The sequence below is a fragment of the Leuciscus leuciscus genome (genome assembly GCF_965113295.1).
Source record: "Leuciscus leuciscus genome assembly, chromosome: 5".
Lineage (NCBI taxonomy): Eukaryota > Metazoa > Chordata > Actinopteri > Cypriniformes > Leuciscidae > Leuciscus > Leuciscus leuciscus.
In genome coordinates this window covers 19,018,777-19,039,189 of record NC_138729.1, presented here as the reverse complement: position 1 = coordinate 19,039,189, position 20,413 = coordinate 19,018,777, and the positions used below count along the sequence as shown (strand labels likewise).

The window sequence follows — 20,413 nt, the reverse complement described above, 5'->3', positions numbered from 1 at the left end:
CTATCTATCTATCTATCTATCTATCTATCTATCTATCTATCTATCCATCTATCTATTCTGCCTGATAGCTGCATCCATCCTATCTATCTATCTATCTATCTATCTATCTATCTATCTATCTATCTATCTATCTATCTATCTATCTATCTATCTATCTATCTATCTATCTATCTATCTATCTATCTATTCTGCCTGATAGCTGCATCCATCCTATCTATCTATCTATCTATCTATCTATCTATCTATCTATCTATCTATCTATCTATCTATCTATCTATCTATCTATCTATCTATCTATCTATCTATCTATCTATCTATCTATCTCTGATAGGCTCTATAGATCTATCTATCTATATATATATATATGATATTAGGCTATATCTATCTATCTATCTATCTATCTATCTATCTCTGATAGGCTCTATAGATCTATCTATCTATATATATCTGATATTAGGCTATATCTATCTATCTATCTCTGATAGGCTCTATAGATCTATCTATCTATCTATATATATATATCTGATATTAGGCTATATCTATCTATCTATCTATCTTGTGTTGTGTGTGTAAAAAGCGTTTTCTTGTTCTGTTTGAGATAATTGTTTACTCATAACTTGGTTGGCACGCTGTCAGATTCCATTTAGGAAATAAGTACACACTGTGACGGACTGAATGTCTGTCTATCTATGCACGTCTGAAATGCAGAAAGACATTTTGCTCTGAAAATCAAATAAAAGGCAAGTCAGCCATACTGTATATGTATCTTCTCGTTTACTCACGCACACCACTCGAGCAGTTCCCACAACTATCTGGCCTCGCCTGGTGATGGATCTCGTTTGGATATTTTTTGGTGGAAACAGACAGCTGGTTTACCAGTTTGTGAACATACCATTTGCATTTCTGTTTTGTTGTTTAACCAGACAAGGACATCTCTCAATGATCAGCAGGTACAGTATGATAACGTGATCCATGCTGTTATTCATGATTTTTGATAAATGCATTGTCCTTTCTCCGAATGTTGATGTCACTTGTGAAATGAAATAGCTGAAATTCATCTCCTACTGCAAGGTACATGTACCTGACATTGGGAGGATTCATCCTGGCCATTGTAACAATGGGTCCATACAGCTTACTGCTGTTCTTCAGTGCCGTCCTTTTCCTGCTGCTGATCCACTGTTTACATCCAATGCATATTCATCAGTGGACGATGGGACTGCAGATGTGCTGGCAAACCTGCTGGCACTTGTACATCCAGTACCAGTTATACTGGCTTCAAGAAACACCAGACTCTAGGTACTGTATTTCTCCAAAAGTACACTGTATGAAAACATCCAATTTTGAGCTTTTGTTTTACTCCTAACAGACTTTTACTGGCCATATCCGCTCTCATGTTGATGACCCAGAGGGTTTCTTCTCTATCGCTTGATCTGCAGGAAGGAAAACTCTCTAGTCCCTTCCAAAACAGCAGTCAGGATCAACCCGTCCTTATTCCATTTCTAAGCTACTCACTTTATTTCCCTGCTCTTCTTGGAGGACCACTTTACAGTTTCAAAACGTTTGTGGAGTCTGTTAGGAAAATTAGTGTAACGCCACCCCTTGCTTCATATTTAGGGAATCTTACTTCAAAGATATTGCAAGTTGTAGTTTTGGTGTGGATTAAATATCCTCTCAAGGAACTCTTAAAATCAGTCATATTAAGAGTAAACAGCACTTGTGTTTTTCAAGATATATTATGGATCTGGATCCTGTCGCTGCTACTAAAGATGAACTATTATGCGCACTGGACGATCAGTGAGTGTGTTAACAGTGCTGCAGGAATAGGTCTCCATGGTTATGGTCACAGTGGAAAAACATCATGGGATGGGCTTTCTGATGGAAGTCCATGGGTGACTGAAGCGTCGAATCGTCCTTCAGTTTTTGCACGCCAGTGGAACAGAACCACGGCGGAGTGGCTTCGAAGAATGGTCTTCAAAAGGTCCAACAGATCTCCACTGTTCATGACCTTTGGGTTCTCAGCGTGGTGGCATGGCCTTCATCCAGGGCAGATTCTGGGCTTTCTCATCTGGGCCTTCACTGTGCAGGGGGACTACAAGCTACATCACTTATTGCATCCAAAGCTTACTTCCCTGTGGAGGAAATGGCTGTATGTGTGTCTAAACTGGGCCTTTACTCAACTGACCATTTCATGTGTTGTTGTCTGTGTGGAACTTCAGAGTTTAGCATCAGTGAAACTGCTCTGGTCCTCATATATCTTTGTGTTTCCACTGCTGAGTATTCTGATGGTTTTTATCCTGTGAGAAATTCATAGTTTCAGTGTATTTTATATAAATGTAATCGTTTAATAATCTTTAATCACTGTGAATAAGAACTAACCTATATTGTTTGTTTGATGCTAATTATGCTATATAATAAAAAGAAAGACTGTGCTTGCAAAGACAACTTGAGTTTGTTTTTGTTTAGTCATTTTGGTTTCACATTGAAGGTAAGATGTATCACATCATATCATGTCTTTTCTTATAGAAATACATTATAGCATACAGTAGAAAACGTCCTGTTGAAAAAAAAAAAGTCTGAATGCAGATCAACGATGTGTGAGATGAGAATTTATATATCGATATAACTATATACCTGTATATGCGCAATCTGTCACGCCCACTGGAGCCTCATCAAGAGCACGCATGTGCTGAAAAACCTCTGAAGTAAAGTAACCCTGGAACATAACCTGCTGCTATAGGCTACTTACATACCCTGAAAGTTACCTCCGTTTTTGGAACCGAAAGTTGAGGTTATCCACTTACTTACCATTCCTACTTACTTACCATTCCTTCATCCTTCCCTCGGGTCATTTTGACCAGGAAAATGTTTTTTAATAAAAACAAATCAAATTGTGTTCATCGGAGGGTTCCAAGGGAGGGAGTTTTGTCGCACTTGAACCACGAATACACACACAAAAAATGTAATGGATTCGAGGAGTTTTGTGGTTGAAATTTAAAAAAAGTAACAAAAACTTCCCTTGCGGGTCAATAGGCTCTATGCACGATCGCTTCCGTGTTTTGTCTCAGCCCGCCCAGTTACATCCGATGCTGCGTCGGAGGCCGCTTTTGCATTCGGTGGAGATAATGGTAAATTCAAGAACTTCCAGTAGTAAACGTGAATGATGTTAACAATATTGTGAGGCAGTTAGCTGTCACACCTAAGAGTAAGAAAGAGAAGGGCTATTTCGAGCTACATCGACAACTTTGAGGGTGAGTATTCTCTCAAATCATGCAAAATTTGACCAGCGAATTGGTTTCTAAAATCGTTGTCTCCGTTTCTGATAAAATACATTTTATGAAAGTTCTGCCGCTAGTACACTTCACGATAGAACGCGCTATGCGGAAGTAAAGACGCTGGCTGAGATCGTACCGGAAATACGTCAGCAGCGTTCGTACATAGAGCGTATTTGACCCCCATAGATCCTTTGATATTTTTATATAATGTTTAGCCTCCCCTGGCTGTCTGTTTTTTGTTTTGTTTGTTTGCTTGTTTTTGTTTTCTTCATTTTGTATATATTGCAATTCTGACTGTACATTGACTTTGTTTGTTTGAAGTGAAAAAAAAAAAAAAAATGTTGACCCCCATAGGAATGAATGGAATGCACGGTATGCTTCAGTACACATTGAAAAACCTAAAGCATAAAAATGCTAAAACTTTACCAAAAAAAAAATATATATATATATATATAATGTCTACATATCTATCTACATATCATATTCATATATCTAGACTGTAAAAAAATATCTGAATGCATACGGAAGAAAAAAACTGACTTTAGGACCCAGCGGAACAGCTCATTTGCTCCACAGAGATATAAGGCCATCTAGTGGCTAGAGTCATGAAATATGTTATTATTCTATTTTTCCACAAGAGGTCGGCAAAAACATCCAATGTAAGATATTTTGAGCTGAATTAAAAGGTTAATGCATGAAATTGTGAGTTGTTTTGAATTTAATTTGAAAGAATGAGAGGAATGTGCTTAAATTAGCCTAGCCTAGGCTACTATTTATTTATTTATTTATTTATTTATTTATCAAATCTAGTAATTTAAAGGTAAAAACAAAATTGCATTAAGAAATAGTATCAAAATGAAATAAAATAAGCTTTCTAGACAAAAAAATTAATAAAAATAAAAATAATTAAGTGTAATTTTGGGGCTTCGCGAGGGAAGGATGAGATACCCTGTAGGCTATGTCACATTTACCTGGTTTCTGGAGTATTTGGGATGACATGAGGGTGAGTAAATGATATGAAATGGTAAATGATGTCTTTTCACATTGGGTGAACTTTGTGTAGATTTTCGTAGGTATTAATTAAAGGAATAGTTCACCAAAAATAAACATAGCCTACTTGTCATTCATGCCTAGTCACGTCCAAATCCGTTTAAATTGAGTTCCTCATAGTACTTTTCTTGCTTGACACCCCCTGGTCAGTAAAATTTCACTATAGGCCTATATCTCCTTTTGTGTTGAAAGACCAGAACCAAAACCAACGTCATACAGAGGAAGAGTAAATGATGACAGAATTTTAATTATTATTATTTTACTAATAGACAAAAACTTCACACATTAATTAGTCAGAAACGTGTACAAAAACAGTGAAAATATATATATTTATTGTATATCACAAAATCAACACTACAACACATGCTTCTTCTACTGTGGTCATACTGCCACCTGGTGATGGGACACCGAGACGATCTGTCCATATCCACTGTGTACACATGTGGAGAATACAAGCTGATGCCTGATGGGATGTGATCACTGGTCTCACAAACGATTTAGGACATTATTCTTAGTTCATCTTTTTTTTGGGGGGGGGGGGTAAAATTATCAAAAAACAAACCCTTGTTTTAATCTGTGTGTCTTTAGTAGACTTTACATTATAGTTAACATGCGTGGCAGTGTTGAGTAGGCTAGGTACAATTTGGTGGTGCTTACAGGTGCTTGGAGATTACATATTAAAAAAAATAAATAAAAAAAATATTAAAAATGCTTTGTATGAAGGCAAATGCCAAATTAGATATTCAAATGCCCCTGAATATAAAAAAATAAGTGCTTGTCAACAGTATAATTATTGCATATAATAAAACTCGAAGGCTGAACGAATGACACAGATCCTGTAGCTCTAATTCTGATGTACAGAAATAAATCTGATCGGATTAACCAACATTATTATTATTTCCCTGATTGTCACTTGCAATTAAGGAAAAAATCAAGTCTTGTCATCACCACATTCAAACTCTGCTTATAAAATGACAAATCCATTTCTACAAACCAAGACATTATTGCTCAATAAATCAAAGTAAAAAAAAAAAAAAAAAGTTTCTCTATTTATCTTCGGAAAGAGAATGTGCATTTGGGGAAGTACCAAAAGACTAAGATATGCATATGACGTCAAATTAAATTGCATAGCATGATTCTACAGGTGATTCTACAGGTGCCATGATTCTACAGGCACATTACAATATTGCATTATTCCCTAAAAAAGTAACTAATTAGGGAAAGTAATCCATTACATTACTTTTGGGTTACTTTTTCTCACCTGGGCTGGGCTTTCTTGTATGTTTTTTAACAACAACAACAACAAAAAAGGTTCTATTTTTGGCTAATTTAAAGTTCGTTTCACACCAAAAGTGTAACGAATAAGCCTCAGGATGAAGGAAATGCAGTAGAGGTCATTAAACACATAAAATGTGTTACTTTACTCTTTACCTTTAAAAAAGTAATCTGATTACGTAATGTGTATTATGTACTCAAGTTACTTGTAATGCTAGTATCACTCACTGGTTGTGATATAAATAGTCAAAAGTGTGTTTATATCAACCTGAACATGATTCTGCTGATTCAGAGGAACATTAGTTCATAAAAAATGTTTTGGGGGGGATGGCTGCTCTTATTTTAAGGTTAAAGTTGGCAAATTCTTTGTAAAACTCTTTTGCTCATTTAAGCAGATTTCAACATTACTAAGGCATCTTTGTGATTCCAAAGTCCTGTGTGTGTGAGTGTGAGTGAGCATGTACAGTACACACATAATTTATACAACATATTCAGGACAGACAGGAACTGCCCTACCAGCTCAGCAATGTGGTATTATACAGTGAAACACAAGACATGAAAGACAATGAAATATAAGGCATAGCCCACTTGTTCAACAGCTGCTCAAATACCATGTATTATTCTGATTTTGTTGCTTAAATCTTTGTGGGTTTCTGAAGTACAGTGGCCCCAAAATGTATTCAGACACTCAATTACATTGAATGTAATTGCGACAGTTCTCATTAATTTAGTTTAAACTAATAAACTAAAACTTAAAAAAAAAACTATAGACAAAAGGAAAATGACAAAAACGCACAAAAAACATAATTAAAATTGAAAATATAAAAATAAAATCTCATTTATAATATTTACAAAAACTATAATGCTATATCAATTTTAATAAAATAACACTTAACATATGAAACCAAGTGATATTTATTTTAAATACATAGGCAGTAAACATTTAAAGCAAAACATTTCAGAGAAAGAAGTTTGTTATAATTTAAATAAAACAAATAAATTGTTTTTTTTAAAAAGCCATTAAAAAAAAAATCACCTTGAGGCCAGTAAGTTGTCAGAAATGAAAATCATTTGTTTGCGGATGCTAGTTTACTTTTTGGAGCCACTGTATGCAGCTTATATGCATATATCATTTGCAGTTTCACATATTACTTAGCATGTATGCACACAACAAACAGAGAAATTATAATATATTGCTTTCAGATACTGTAAAATCATCATATATCTCACTTAATGCTTGTTCCGTTCATACATGATGAAATAATCAGCTTCATCTGCACTCAGTGCTTCTTTGATTATTTCTAAGGCCAAAAACAGGTTCTGAATTGCACGGTTCTCAGTCGTTGTTATTGTTTGCGAACAAGTAGTGGCTTTAAACGTGGCAATGATGCCACAGTCTTAAACTAATATCTCTGCTTGGAAGTTATGGGGTGAGAGGTTGAGATAATAAAAAGCCTGCAGCCTTTTTGAAAGGTAAAAACATTAACACAATATGGCTTTAAATAGATCAAAGTTCATATAAAAAAAAGGTTACACTTTATTTTAAGGTGTCGTTGTTACAGTGTAATTTTATATTTACTGCGTAATATTAAGCAACAATATGTACTTACTATCGGGTTAGGGTAGGATTAGGATTTGGTTGAGGGTTAGTTGCATGTAATTATGCCTAATTTACAGTTAATACTATGGTTAGTACATATAACATATGTAACAAGGACACTGTAAAATAAAGTGTTACAAAAAAAATAAAAAAAGTAAAACACTGGTAAACACTGGTATCATCAATGGCTTTTAAACATCTGCAATGTCCGATTTATGCATGGGATGATCTGTAGTCTCAGTACATATATCTGGTAGTTTGGATTTTTTCTTCTCCACCAGCCTGTCAACAAGAACCACAAAAACCCCAGACAAAACAAGGCAGACGCCAGAAAAGTAGAAAGCAGCACCGAAGTCATGAGTCCAGTCCACCAGCCAGCCTGTGACACAGATACACAAAAGAAACATGAGACAGGTATGAGCAGGTATGAGACATAGAGAAAGCCTGCTGTTAGCAGTGTCTGTATCCTCCCTACTAAAGCACCGCCATGAAAACATACGCAAACCTTTTTCTGGAGTGCAAAACACCTCGCAACATAAGATCCTTTATGACATAATAGAGATTAATGGCTGTCAACAAATGCACACCTACTAAATAGGCTCGTCATGCTGTATTTGTTGACCATGAGCTGCGCCATGACGGGTATGAAAGAGAGGCTGTGAGGAATACATGTAACGTGTTTTCAATGGCATCCGCTATAAAACGCTGTATAAAACTCCTATCACTTATAATTTTCCACTGCTCATGTTGTTTGGAGTTTTTTGTCTGCAGAAATGTCGAAGATGTTTTTGCAGGGTTTCGAAATCCAAAAACACATTAAATAACAGCACAAACAACTGAAGAGATGCATGTCTGTCCCTTACAGCCTCGCTTTCATTCAAAGATGGCACTGCTGTGAATAAGGTCTATAGTGAGGTACACTATAGGAGAGGTACAATTATTACACTTATTTAACCAATTTAACTTTAAGATTGTTTTTGGTTCAGAAAGATTATGCAGGAAAATTGGCAAACAGACTTATGTTCACATTTGATCAAATGTCAAAATGTATCTACTGTACACAATGCAAAATGAAGATTTGCATAAAAAGCACAGTATGTCTGTCTCTGTTTAAACAGTCAAAATATGAAAACTTGAGAGGGGGCCACTATTTAAATAATATTATTCACATAAATTAAAAAATAAAATAAAAAAAAGACCAATTTAGACCAACTTAAATATGAAATTTTACAAATCTGACATGTGCCGATAATAGAGGCATACATACAGTAGTCGACATTTGAAGTGGATCAAAACCTTTCATCAAAGTTATACTTTGAACAATACCTGTTCTTGTCTTAGGACAAGTTTGATGAACTTTTTTGATCCACTTCAAATGTTGACTACTGTACTTGCTCTGACAATGATTCAATTTCATGATGATTTGTACTACATTCATTATCATGAAATTTGTTCACAATCAGATTTGATTCAGATCATTAGATTTACATTTATGCATTTAGCAGGCACTTTTATTCAAAGTGACTTGCAAAAGAAGAATTATTTTGTTATGAATTATTTTTAAAATAGGCTGAAGTCACAAACTGACAAAAACACTACAGCAGGTGTAACATTCATGTTTTTTTTTATGTTTTTTTTAAAACAATTTTTAAAGAAATATATATATATATATATATAAAATACAGGTATTATTCTAATACTTATAATAAATTATTAAACTCGCAATGCATTAATGAATTTTAACACCTTTAATACATAAAATAAGCAAATAACTTCTAAATAATGAAAGTAAATAAATGATGGTTAAATTATTGAAAGGTCAAAGTTCACAAAAAGGAAAAGAAAACTCTGCCATCATTTACTCGCCCTCATGTCATTCCAAACCTTCTTTCATTCTTCTGTATGACTTTCTATATCTTCTTTTATGTTCCACAGAAGAAATAATGACAGAATTTTTGGGAGAACAATCCCTTTTAAAAACTAATATTGTTGAAATGTCTAAACAGACAACAGTCCATGTGACTACAGAGGTTCAACCTTAATGTTATAAAGCTACAAGAATATTTTGTGTGCTCAAAAAACCCCAAAATAGCGACTTTATTCAATTTCTTCTCTTCCGTGTCAGTCTCTGAAGCTATTCACGTTGTAAAGTTGTTATTTTGGGGGGGTTTGCGTACAAATGGGATTCTCGTCGCTTCATAACATTAAGGTTACCTTTCCTGTCCTTGAAAGTGGTAATAACGTTGCAGTCAATGGGGGGTTCAGAAAGCTCTCGGATGTCATCAAAAAATATCTTCATTTGTGTTCTGAAGATGAACTAAGGTCTTACAGCTTTGGAACGACATGAGGGTGAGTAATGAATGACAGATTTTTCATTTTTGGGTGAACTAACCCTTTAAAGACAAGCACTGACCTGCAGCAGGTGGACCCACAAATCCCCCAGAGCTCCGGAACAGCATGAAGAGCCCTAGAGAGCTATCAAACCCATCCAGTCCAACAATATCCACGATACTCGTCACATGGATGGCCACCACACAGCCGAACAGGAAGCCATAGAACGAGCAGAAGACCAGGATGGTCCAGTAGCTCTGTGCAATGGGCAGCAGGAACAGCACCACCCCCAGTGCAGTGACCACCATAGTCAACAGCTGCAGGTTTCTCACGAGCCGCAGGTTAGCCAGCCAACCGCACGCCAGTCTGCCAAACAGGTCCGCCAATGCCAGCACTGACAGAACGGAGGCGGCCCAGTACTGCCCCATGCCCAAACTGTTGGCATACGGCACCAGAAACAAAGGTGGGATGAAGAAACCCGCCGCAGCCAAGATGGCAAACCCAATATATAGCAGCAGCTCAGGCCTCTGAATGAGATCCCACTGGAATGTGCCTTTTCTTGATGTCCTGCTTTCATCTTTTAAGTCCAGCACAAGTTTGCCTTGGATAGAGGTTTGTGCAGCTTGAAGGGGCTTCATCAGAGCACCACACACACACAGATTCAGCTGAAGACCGCCGATGATGAGTAGAGACCCCTGCCATGAATAGCTGTTGATAAGCCACTGGAAAAATGGGCTGAACCCCATTGCAAAGACACACTCTCCAGAACTAGCAATCGAATAGGCAATGGGGCGCCAGCGTTTGAAGTAATGGCTGACCATGCTGTTGGCTGGAATCCAAGAAAATGAGACTCCAAGTCCTAGATCACATACACACAAAAACACACTCAAATTAAATTATCACTAGACATTTATGGAGGATTGTAAATAAATCAGTAGACAAAGATTTAACCATTTAATTTAGTTAAATGTAAAAAAAACCAAAAAACATTATGTCATGTTAAAATGCAAATTATTATTATTCATACATATAATGTATGACTTTATTACTACATCTATAACATTTAAACTTATTTATTATTTAAATGGTTTTAAATAAATCTGTTTATTTGACAATTATAGTACTTTTTTTTACACAAACAATCAAAAGTTTGGGGTCGGTCCGATTATTTTAATGTTTTTGAAAGGTCTCTTATGCTCACCAAGGCTGTGTTTATTTAAAAAATACAGTAAAAAAAAAACAAAAAAAACTTATATATATATATATAAATGATTTTCAGCATCATTACTCCAGTCTTCAGTGTCACATGATCCTTCAGAAATCATTCTAATATGCTGATTTGCTGCTCAAAAAACATTTCATATCATTATCAATGTTGAAAACAGTTGTACTGCTCAATATTTTTGTGGAAACCATGATACATTTTTTAAAGATTCTGTGATGTAGAAACTTCAAAAGAACTGCATTTATTGAAATAGAACATTTTGGTAACAATGTAAATGTTTTTACTGTCACTTTTGATCAATGTAATACTTCCTTGCTAAATAAAAGTATTAATTCTAATAAAAAATCTTACCGACACAAAACTTTTGAATGGTAGTATAAATAAACTCTTTACAATGACACTTTACAAATTGACTGTTTACGTAAATGTTTAAATGTTATAGATGTAATAATAAAATAATACATTATATACATGAATAATAACTTGCATTTAAACATGATTTATCAATTTACATTTAACTATTTTAACAAAAAATATTGATCATTTTATTTGTCAAAATGGCCCTTGCATACCGTATTTCTTTCATACTGTAGAAGACTAAGTAAATACTGTGTACATCAATGTTTATTTCTAGATTAGTGTCTCTTACCCTCACCTAGTTTGTTTACAGACTTAGTGCATATAACACATAGCCTACTACTTCAGTCTATCCTATACTGTACATCAAATGGTATATATTTAAACATGGTAACAGTGCACAACATTCATCACATAAAACAGTGGTGTACCTGAGTCTGACCATGACCTACTGCCATCATCCTTAGACCATCTTATAAGCCGAAAACAGAAGGCATTGCATTGTGAAACAGTAGTGAACTATGGTTTGGTTTTTGGGTAATGTAAGAAAATGCGCATATTATGCACAGTTTGGATAATGCATGTATCTTCATTTTGCAGAATTAATATAACACTACACTCTTAGAAATAAAGGTTCAATGGAGTTCTATATAGAACCCTAGGGTTTTTGATGAAGTTTTAAAGAACCCTTTATGCCAAAAAGATTCTATATACTGAGGTCTTAAATGATTGCATAAACCTTCCATGTTTAATGAGTTATTTAAAAAAAATTAGTGATAAAGTATGTTTATGAGCAGTTAATTCATAAAATTGAATTAAAATAAAAAATGTATTAAAACAAAATCCATAAAATGATCCCCTTATGGGAAACCCTAAAAGGTTCTACAGTATATAAAGCACCTGACGGAACCCTGTAAGGTTTGTGGTGGATTTTTAATAGATAAAATAGTAAACTATATATTAAACTAACCATGTCTCTAACATCTAACCTTACTTCCTTTTTCAGGCCTAACATGATAACACTTTGAAACAAAATGTATTAAAACGTTCTGTCCTGTGTTTTTGAATGTTGTATGTTGTGTTGCCATACCCCTTTTACTTTGGTTGTGTGAGTGTATAAATAACAAATTTGGGAATTGAAACTAGACTGATGACTAAATTTGAACATTGTGATTAACAATGAAGTAATCATTAAAACAAAGTTTGCTTTACCTGGTAACAGAAGGGTTTGTCTATGAAAACCAATCAAATTGTGGGGAAATTATGTAAATAATGCAGCATGACATTTTTGTCATACCTCCCTATTCTATAAAAACTGTTGTATTCGAGTTAGCTGGAGGGATTCTCAGTGGAATTTGTCTGAGATCCTCCAGCCTTGCTTCTTCTTGGGGGAGATTCTCTGAGAACTGCTCGAGAGATCCTCCGGCCATAATTAAAGCATTTAAAGGACATTTGCTAAGGTCTGTTTGTCAATTATTCCTGCGCAGGAAGAAAGCTAGTTAGGGAAGCTTGCCATATTATGTCTCCATTGACTTCCATTAATTTTTAATTACGGAGCAATTGAATTGTTACTAGTAAGAATTACAATTAGAGAGCTCTCTAATTCAATTATTACTAGTAACAATTACAATTAGAGAGCTCTCTAATTAAATTCTTACTAGTAAAAATATGAATTAAAAGATATGTATAATTGCAGAGCTCTGTAATTGAATTAAAGAGCTCTGCAATTACATTCTTACTAGTAACAACTGAATTAGAGAGCTCTCTAATTGGAATTGTTACTAGTAATAATTGGATTAGAGAGCTCTCTATTTAAATTGTTACTAGTAAGAATTGAATTAAAGAGCTCTGCAATTGCATTCTTACTAGTAACAATTCAATTGTACAGCTCCGTAATTAAAAATGAATGGAAGTCAATGGAGACATATGACTTGTAAAAATTCATTTGTAGAGCTCTCTAATTGGAATTGTTACTAGTAAGAACTGAATTAGAGAGCTCTGTAATTGTAATTCTTACTAGTAGTAATTGAATTGGAGAGCTCTCTAATTGTAATTGCTACTAGTAAGAATTGAATTGTAGAGCTCTCTAATTGAATTCTTACTAGTAAAAATGCAATTACGACGAGTAACGCTGGGTACAATTTAAGCTAAAACGGCTTGCCATAGACTATATATTAAGCGTCGATTGGAGACGGCCCAGGTATTTATTAAGCGTCGATTGGAGACGTTAGGGATCGTCGATTGGAGACGTCCCCGGTAGACTTAGGTCAGATGAGATAGGACTTAGTTAGGATTAGGGAAAAATCTACGACAGGTTCTATATAGAATCTTTTCTTCTTAGAGTGTGTGATAGCATGTTGCCTTAATGTAATGTTAATGTTGCCACTGTTACACACTACAAAGACTTTTGCTCCGATTTGCAGTCTAGAGGAGAATAGTTGTCAAACGTCAGAGTGTAACACAGACTTTTTCAGCTTCAGACTATAAATCCATCCTGTCGGAGGATATCAAACTAGATATCAAAAACGATTTTAGAGCACAATTTAGTTTCACCCGTTTTCATTTCACAAGGTTCATGTTGAGTTTGTTGTGTGCGGAACGACTTTAAATGACTAAATGAGGTTCACATACTATCAGACTTTCGTGTATGATGACCAGTTTTACTCAGCAAGTACCTGGTGTTCAATCTGTTAAGATTTTTAAAGTTATGTAGTGTATTCCAGCCTTTATACACGTTAAAAAGAGGATTATGTGCTTAAAATTCCAGCATTACATAATTAAAACTAAACTACATAAAGAGTAAACTAAATTTACCTTGCAGTATACCCACAGACAGATACATCCAAGGCAGACTGAGGCCCAAAGAGGCGATAATCATTCCTGAGGCAGCCAGAAGCCCTCCGACCATGATAACAGTGCGCTGGGACAGGTGCATACTGAGAGCACTGGCAAGAGGAGCTAAACAGAGGGAACAAAAAGAAAACACCTCTCACTATGCAGGTCTGGTGCTTACTTGGGTGTGATCATGAAATGTCAGTTTAAAACGTTTTTTTTTTTAAATAGTGGTTCTGAGACAATTCATACAATTTCGGTGGATAACAATAAGGGAAAAAAAATTCTCACCTCCCAAATGAAACACAGCAATGGTGGTTGAGGTCATCCATGAGGTAGTACTAGTAAGGACACTGTAGTGATTTTGGATTTCAAGGAAAAACAAGCCAAAGTTCTTGTGAACAGCAGCAGTGAGGCCCATGATGAAGAAGGCCGAGGTCACCACAACCCAGCCATAGCCTCCATCCGGTGGGGTGGACAAATACCTCTCCATGCTGAATCCGACAATCACTTCCCACCTTCTGTAAAAGAATGTTAAATAATTTCAACATAGGCGTATATTGACATTATACTATTATAGTATTTATAAAAAAAAAAATTATATAGTATTTATTTTTACATGATCCATTTTGAGTTCAATTTTATCATATACTTCTGTCCATTTTTTAGGTTATGTAATATTTCCATTTAGCCTTAATTTTTTTCAGTTTAAGTCATTTTCATACTTCGACTTATTTCAGTTAGCTGCAGTGCCAAGGCAACATTTAAAATTATCTTTTAATTCAAGTTTTTTTTTAAGTTTAAGTTTTTCATTAATCAAAATTTCATCAAAAATATACTTTATTTCACTTTTATTTACCAGCTTACCAAAACAATTTAGTCTTCTTTTTTTTGGCCTAAAAACGTCTATAGGATTTTTGAACGTTTTGATATTTTTGTGGACATTTCTTCATTAACATTTCTTCAAACGTGCCAACATTGCCACACGGAGGGATAATCACGAACTCTTGACAAATTAGCTAAAAAGAGGCGTATGCATTTACTATTAGAGTGTTTTACTAGCGAGCAGATCCGACAAACCATTCTGTGATTATCCCTCCACGTGCCATAAGGTTGCTGACCCCTGGTATATACAATTTAAAAAATGCAACAAATTATTTGAAAGAAATTATTTTAGAATGTTGTGATGAATGCATCTCTGTCAGCACTTCTGCAGCCTGTTCCACACAGAGTGTCATTTAGCATGTTGTGACCAAAATAAATAAATAATTGCATTAAACTTTTCCCATAATCCATTGGATGGTCAGGGCACCACAGCAGATGCACACTTAGACAGCTTGTTCCATTCTGGTGGTTCTTGGCCAGGACTTGTGTCTTAGCAAAGTCAGGCCCATTCCATTATTTCATATTGTCTGCCTACTTTGTCCTCGGTCTACATCTCCTTCTTGTACCTTCAATTTCCTTCTTTTGACTGTTACCAGTAGTTGTTCATTTGGCCCAGTACGCAGTATTGCACACTTCCTCGTTGGTCACATGGTCTTTGTAGCTGATGCCCAGAATCTTTAGATTTTTCAGATGTACTGTAGGAATAATCAAATAAATTCCAGCTGTTACACTTCTTCAAAAGTCATTTTAAAAAATGGCAATCAACTCAGCACCAAGAAGCACAAGCAGTAACCAAGACCGACCTAACAGGAACAATCGTTCACAGTGGAAATCTGTAGCAAGTGCCAAAAATCATAAGATCGTGTGCGTCAACAAATTACCCACAATGCCTGCTCAACTGCCCAGCCCTGCTGCGATCACTGACTAAGCCAGTCCTTTATTGCCATTGACTCAGCACCACTAGCAGCAGGCAAACATACTCATGTTACAGTACAGTTCATGACAGCCTTGTCCTTGACTTGTTCCATCACCCATATTAGGCTACAGCTTGACGTATTAAAGAAGCTATCAAACTGTCAGCAACCTCCAGTACAGAACAGCCTGATGTCCTGCAATCCAAAAAGCTGCTAACCACCTACTATGCCATTCATGTGACCATTGTCACCTTTCAAAAACTCTTGCTTCCCCGCTGATAGAATCCTGTCCTAATCCACTCAATTACTGTATGAATCTGTGGTAATGCAGACTGCTCCTATATTATGTAATGTCTATAGGTTTGGGTGTAAGTGTAAATACAGGCACTCCTGAGGTTTACGGGCAAAATTTCCATGTTTCATCATGCGTCTGCACTCCTGTTGTGTACATCCAGCCTGACAGGAACCTGTCTGAATCAGCATATTGCTGCACGTTGAGTCACTGTGTCAAATGTGAACTCATGAAATTGGTAGAACTGCTTTTAGCGATTCCAGATTTCATAGAAGAATTATGCAACAGTGGCAAAATGATGACATTTACAGTGAATTAATTTTATGAAAAATTATAATTTTAACATTTACAACAATGATTAAATCATGCAATAAACTGTTCTGCAGTAATTCACAATCTAGAGAATAACTGCCAATTTTCACTTATCACTATTGTAAACCATTCGTTTTGTATTTAGAAGTGCACTGGAATTACACGACACTATTGAAAAATCACAGGGAAAAAAATCCATAAGCTCCATATTAATATAACAGGACACAAAGTGAGTTATTTGATCTTTTTTTCGCTGTAGTGGACACATTAAAACCCACACTGACCTACATTCAGACCAGTGTTTTTTTTATTATCTACTACTAACCCAGCAAACACAATGTTCCCCTAACTTTAGTATTTGGTTCCTGTTTGGTCATTTTTTGGGGGGAACCAAATAACGTTTTTTTTATTTTATTTTTTAATAAAATAACATTTAATTGCAGGGATTATAATAATATTACAATAATTTGTTACATTTTGTTCTTTTCTCTGCATTCAAAGAGCTTTATATGGAAGGGGAAACCTCCTCAACCACCACCAATGTGCAGCATCCACCTGGATGACATGACGGCAGCCATATTGTGCCAGAACGCCCACCACACACCAGCTTATTGGTGGAGAGAAGACAATCAGTCTATATGGGGATGATTAGGAGGACAATAGGAAAATTTGGCCAGAATGTCGGAGATACACCCCTACTCTTTTTCGAAAGGATATCCTGGTATTTTGTGAGCCCACATAAGAGTCAGGACCCCGATTTAACGTCTCATCCGAAGGACGGTGGTTTTTGACAGTATAGTGTCCCCATCACTATACTGGGGTGTTAAGACCCACACAGAACAGAGGGTGAGTACCCCCAGCTGGCCTCACTAACACCTCTTCCAGCAGTAACAGTTTTACCAGTTTTACAGGAGGTCTCCCATCCAGGCTCAAACCTGCTCAGCTTCAGTGGGTAACCAGTCTTTGACTACAGGGTGATAGCTGCTATAACCTAAAAATAACTCATACAGAATGTTCCCTAATGGTTATTGTTTTATACAAATAATATAATGTTCCTAGAACATTGCAGTAAGGTTATTTTTAAATAACCTAACATTAACTTATACAGAACGTTCCCTAATGGTTATTTTTAGGTTATTATTTTATAACCATGTAACTAACCTGCCAATTAAAACGTCTCAGATGTTTTTGTGTGATGACCTATACAGATCTCTGAAATTAGTTTAGTACAGATTTAATCAAATGAAGCAGAAATGAGATCAATCAAAACATGTTATAATGATCAGATAAATACAACTTTGTGTTAAGGTTTAAGCATGTGAAAAGCACAGTGAAAAAAAGCACATCATAAATTTGTGGGTTTATTTATATCTTCATTTACTACGCGCACTATTTAAAAAATAACGGTAATTTCGTTTTATTGGCTGCCTGACATTCGTTTATCGATCTCTTTATTAAATAAATGAGCAATAATCACACAGCAGAATCTGATTGGCTGAGAGCCTTTTTTTCCAGCCATACGATATTCTATGACATTTCTTAATACCAAGTACGGCATATAAAATAACATTATTTATTGAACAGCCTTTAATTGAAATGTTCAATTAATCTTTAATATTTGGCCACTTTTTTCTTTTTTACGATAAAAGCATTAAGTTCAATGCGGAGCGAGGGTTTAAACTTTTATTTTGAAATCACGATGAAAAAGATCGCACTTAAGTGTGTGTTAGTCCTGTGTTAGTGTAGGTTTGTAAATGATAGCACTATGCTATGCTATATTATGATTTTTAAATTGTTTTAATATATCGTGCAGCCTTAGAAAACAATCTAATAATGCGATTCATGGATTCTTTTTTTTTTCGGTTCATGGATTCTCGTATGTGGAATCAATACATCCTCCATACCCACGCGGGTGTGCTTGGATGATTACTACAGCGGGGTAATGATATCAGAGTAAAGCGGTTAGGGGAACGTTCTAGTAATGTTAGAATAACGTTAGGGGAACTTTAAAATGACGTTAGAATAACGTTCTACAATAAGAAAACGTAAAGAACGTTCTGGGAACCAAAACATGGTCTGGGAATACAGTTTTTATTAATATTTTAAATTAGTTTTTATTTTTTATATTTTCCATTTTAATTAAAGTTTTAGTAAATTTGTTGTGTATTTTTGTCCTTTGTATTAGTTTTTTGGTCTATATTTCATTTGTATTTCAGTTTTAGTTATTTTAGCACATCATGTTTAACTAAACGAAAATGAGAAATGTTTCATTGGTAATTAGCTGAAATATATATATATTTAATATATATTCAGTTAACGTTTATTTCATTCAAATAACGAAAATGTTTTTTATGGTTTACGATAACTAACCAATTCAGACAAGAGTGAATGAAGGTATTCAACTGAAAAATTAAACAAGAGTATTCTTCATGAATATAAGGTCGCACCAGTGTAGCCAACATAAATTGACATACAAAAATAAACCCAAATATTCATTGCATGGAGTAATAGTGAACAAGCGTACGCGCGTCCCCTACATATTGTTTATACTGTATTACATCTTATTCCGAAGTGTAACTATGTAGATCGTTGCTGCTTTTCTTTGCAAGATAATTCTCCATAAAGGATTAATGATGTAGGCTACGTCCTTGTACGTCAGCGTTTTGAAATAAAATCTGCTCTACAAATGGTTGGTAGGGAAATTACTTACACCAATGGTGCGACCGCACTCTTCTCCTCTCCTGTACTTTGTCAGGTCCTCTTCATGTTGTTCATCGCAGTCTGTAACACAATAGTAGCAGCAGTGTGTGATGCTGCCACTGATGTGAGCGGATCTCTATTTATAAACTCGCATGGCACTGGCCACGCCCCTGCTCAACACGCTTCCATGGCAAGCCGGCTGAGCATTTATTCCTTAAAGGCGGCATGAAATGGAAGTTTCGATACAATTTTCTTCCTTGTTTGTGCTGTAGCCTATATCCGAGTGAACTGGCTTCTCGAACAAGAAAAAATTTAATGAAAAATGATTTTGTCAGTCTGGAATTTATTGGATTGTTGTTGTTTGCTAATTGTTGCAATCATTGTTGATCTCATGTGAGTGAATGGTTGTCCTGCCCTCACGCCAGTAAACACTTGATCAGAGAATAGATGTCCTTGCAAGTGGGAGGCAGGGGTGCCCTAAGAAAACCAAAGGATCTGGGCTACAGCATTACGGTAGGCCCCCTACCCCAGATAAAACTTTTTTTTTTTTTTTTTTTTTAAGCTTCCTGACAATTATTTATGTGGAAATCTTGTTGAGAAGAAAACACTGTAGGCTACTTACTCAAACACCAGTTCTCTATTTACCCTTGCATGATTACAGTGATGATATAGGCTATTCATTTTTGTAGCATTTATTGTAAATTTTTTGGGGAATTTGATCATTTTCCACGGCACACATAGTTGGGAAACACTATAGCCTACATTATTATAGGCATTATACGGAGGTAGGCTAATATGAAAAGAAAATGCCATCAAAACTTTTCTGACTAAAATGCGAGTTTACAGCTCCATGATATAAATAACATAAATGATGTAAAATATTTATTATTCATTAGCAGTAGATCAAAATAATCACATGGCATAAATGTGTGCTATTTGATGAAGAAAAGGTTGCGTTTTCAAGCCACCAAAACGCAGTTGTCGTGTAAATGAACGGTCAAAACACATTAAAAGTCTTCCGTTTTTAGTTGAAATTGTCGTGTAAATGGCCCCTGAAAGTATTCTCTAATTTTGACCAGAGTTCTTTTTCAATTTTCTCATTCAAATTTTATATTCTGTGCTTCAGAATATATTTAACTTGTGAAATATGCTAAAAACTGCTCAAATTTAACAACCTAGCATTGGATTAATGCTGCGTTCACACCAGTCTCGAGATGACAACACGTGACATTATATTCGGACCAGTTCACATACTCGGACTGGGAGTCATGCATTGCATTTGTATGACACCATTATCAATGCCTAAATGAATCTGTAGTGGTCAGGCTGTACAGCTGTCACGTGGTCCAAGTAGGAGCTCTCAGAAAA

At 35.4% G+C, this 20,413-nt stretch overlaps 2 protein-coding genes across 3 annotated transcripts; one reads left to right on the top strand and one right to left on the bottom strand.

Moving 5' to 3' along the window:
* The first annotated feature begins 626 nt into the window (after positions 1-626).
* mboat4 (membrane bound O-acyltransferase domain containing 4) lies at positions 627-2,442 on the top strand. The gene is made up of 3 exons (XM_082171738.1): positions 627-950; positions 1,072-1,296; positions 1,367-2,442. The coding sequence occupies exons 1-3, from the start codon at positions 829-831 to the stop codon at positions 2,298-2,300; spliced, it is 1,281 nt and encodes a 426-aa protein (XP_082027864.1). The 5' UTR covers positions 627-828; the 3' UTR covers positions 2,301-2,442.
* A 2,413-nt stretch (positions 2,443-4,855) lies between these two features.
* On the bottom strand, positions 4,856-19,163 carry LOC309498503 (monocarboxylate transporter 13). 2 transcript variants are annotated; one of them, XM_082169269.1, is made up of 6 exons: positions 19,056-19,157; positions 15,394-15,522; positions 14,234-14,463; positions 13,925-14,068; positions 9,611-10,387; positions 4,856-7,576 (listed from the first exon to the last, which is right to left on the bottom strand). In XM_082169269.1, the coding sequence occupies exons 3-6, from the start codon at positions 14,433-14,435 to the stop codon at positions 7,389-7,391; spliced, it is 1,311 nt and encodes a 436-aa protein (XP_082025395.1). In that variant the 5' UTR covers positions 14,436-14,463; positions 15,394-15,522; positions 19,056-19,157; the 3' UTR covers positions 4,856-7,388. The 2 variants fall into 2 exon arrangements, with proteins under 2 accessions (XP_082025395.1, XP_082025394.1); XM_082169268.1 differs by lacking the exon at positions 15,394-15,522 and having other exon boundaries at positions 19,056-19,163.
* Positions 19,164-20,413: the final 1,250 nt, after the last annotated feature.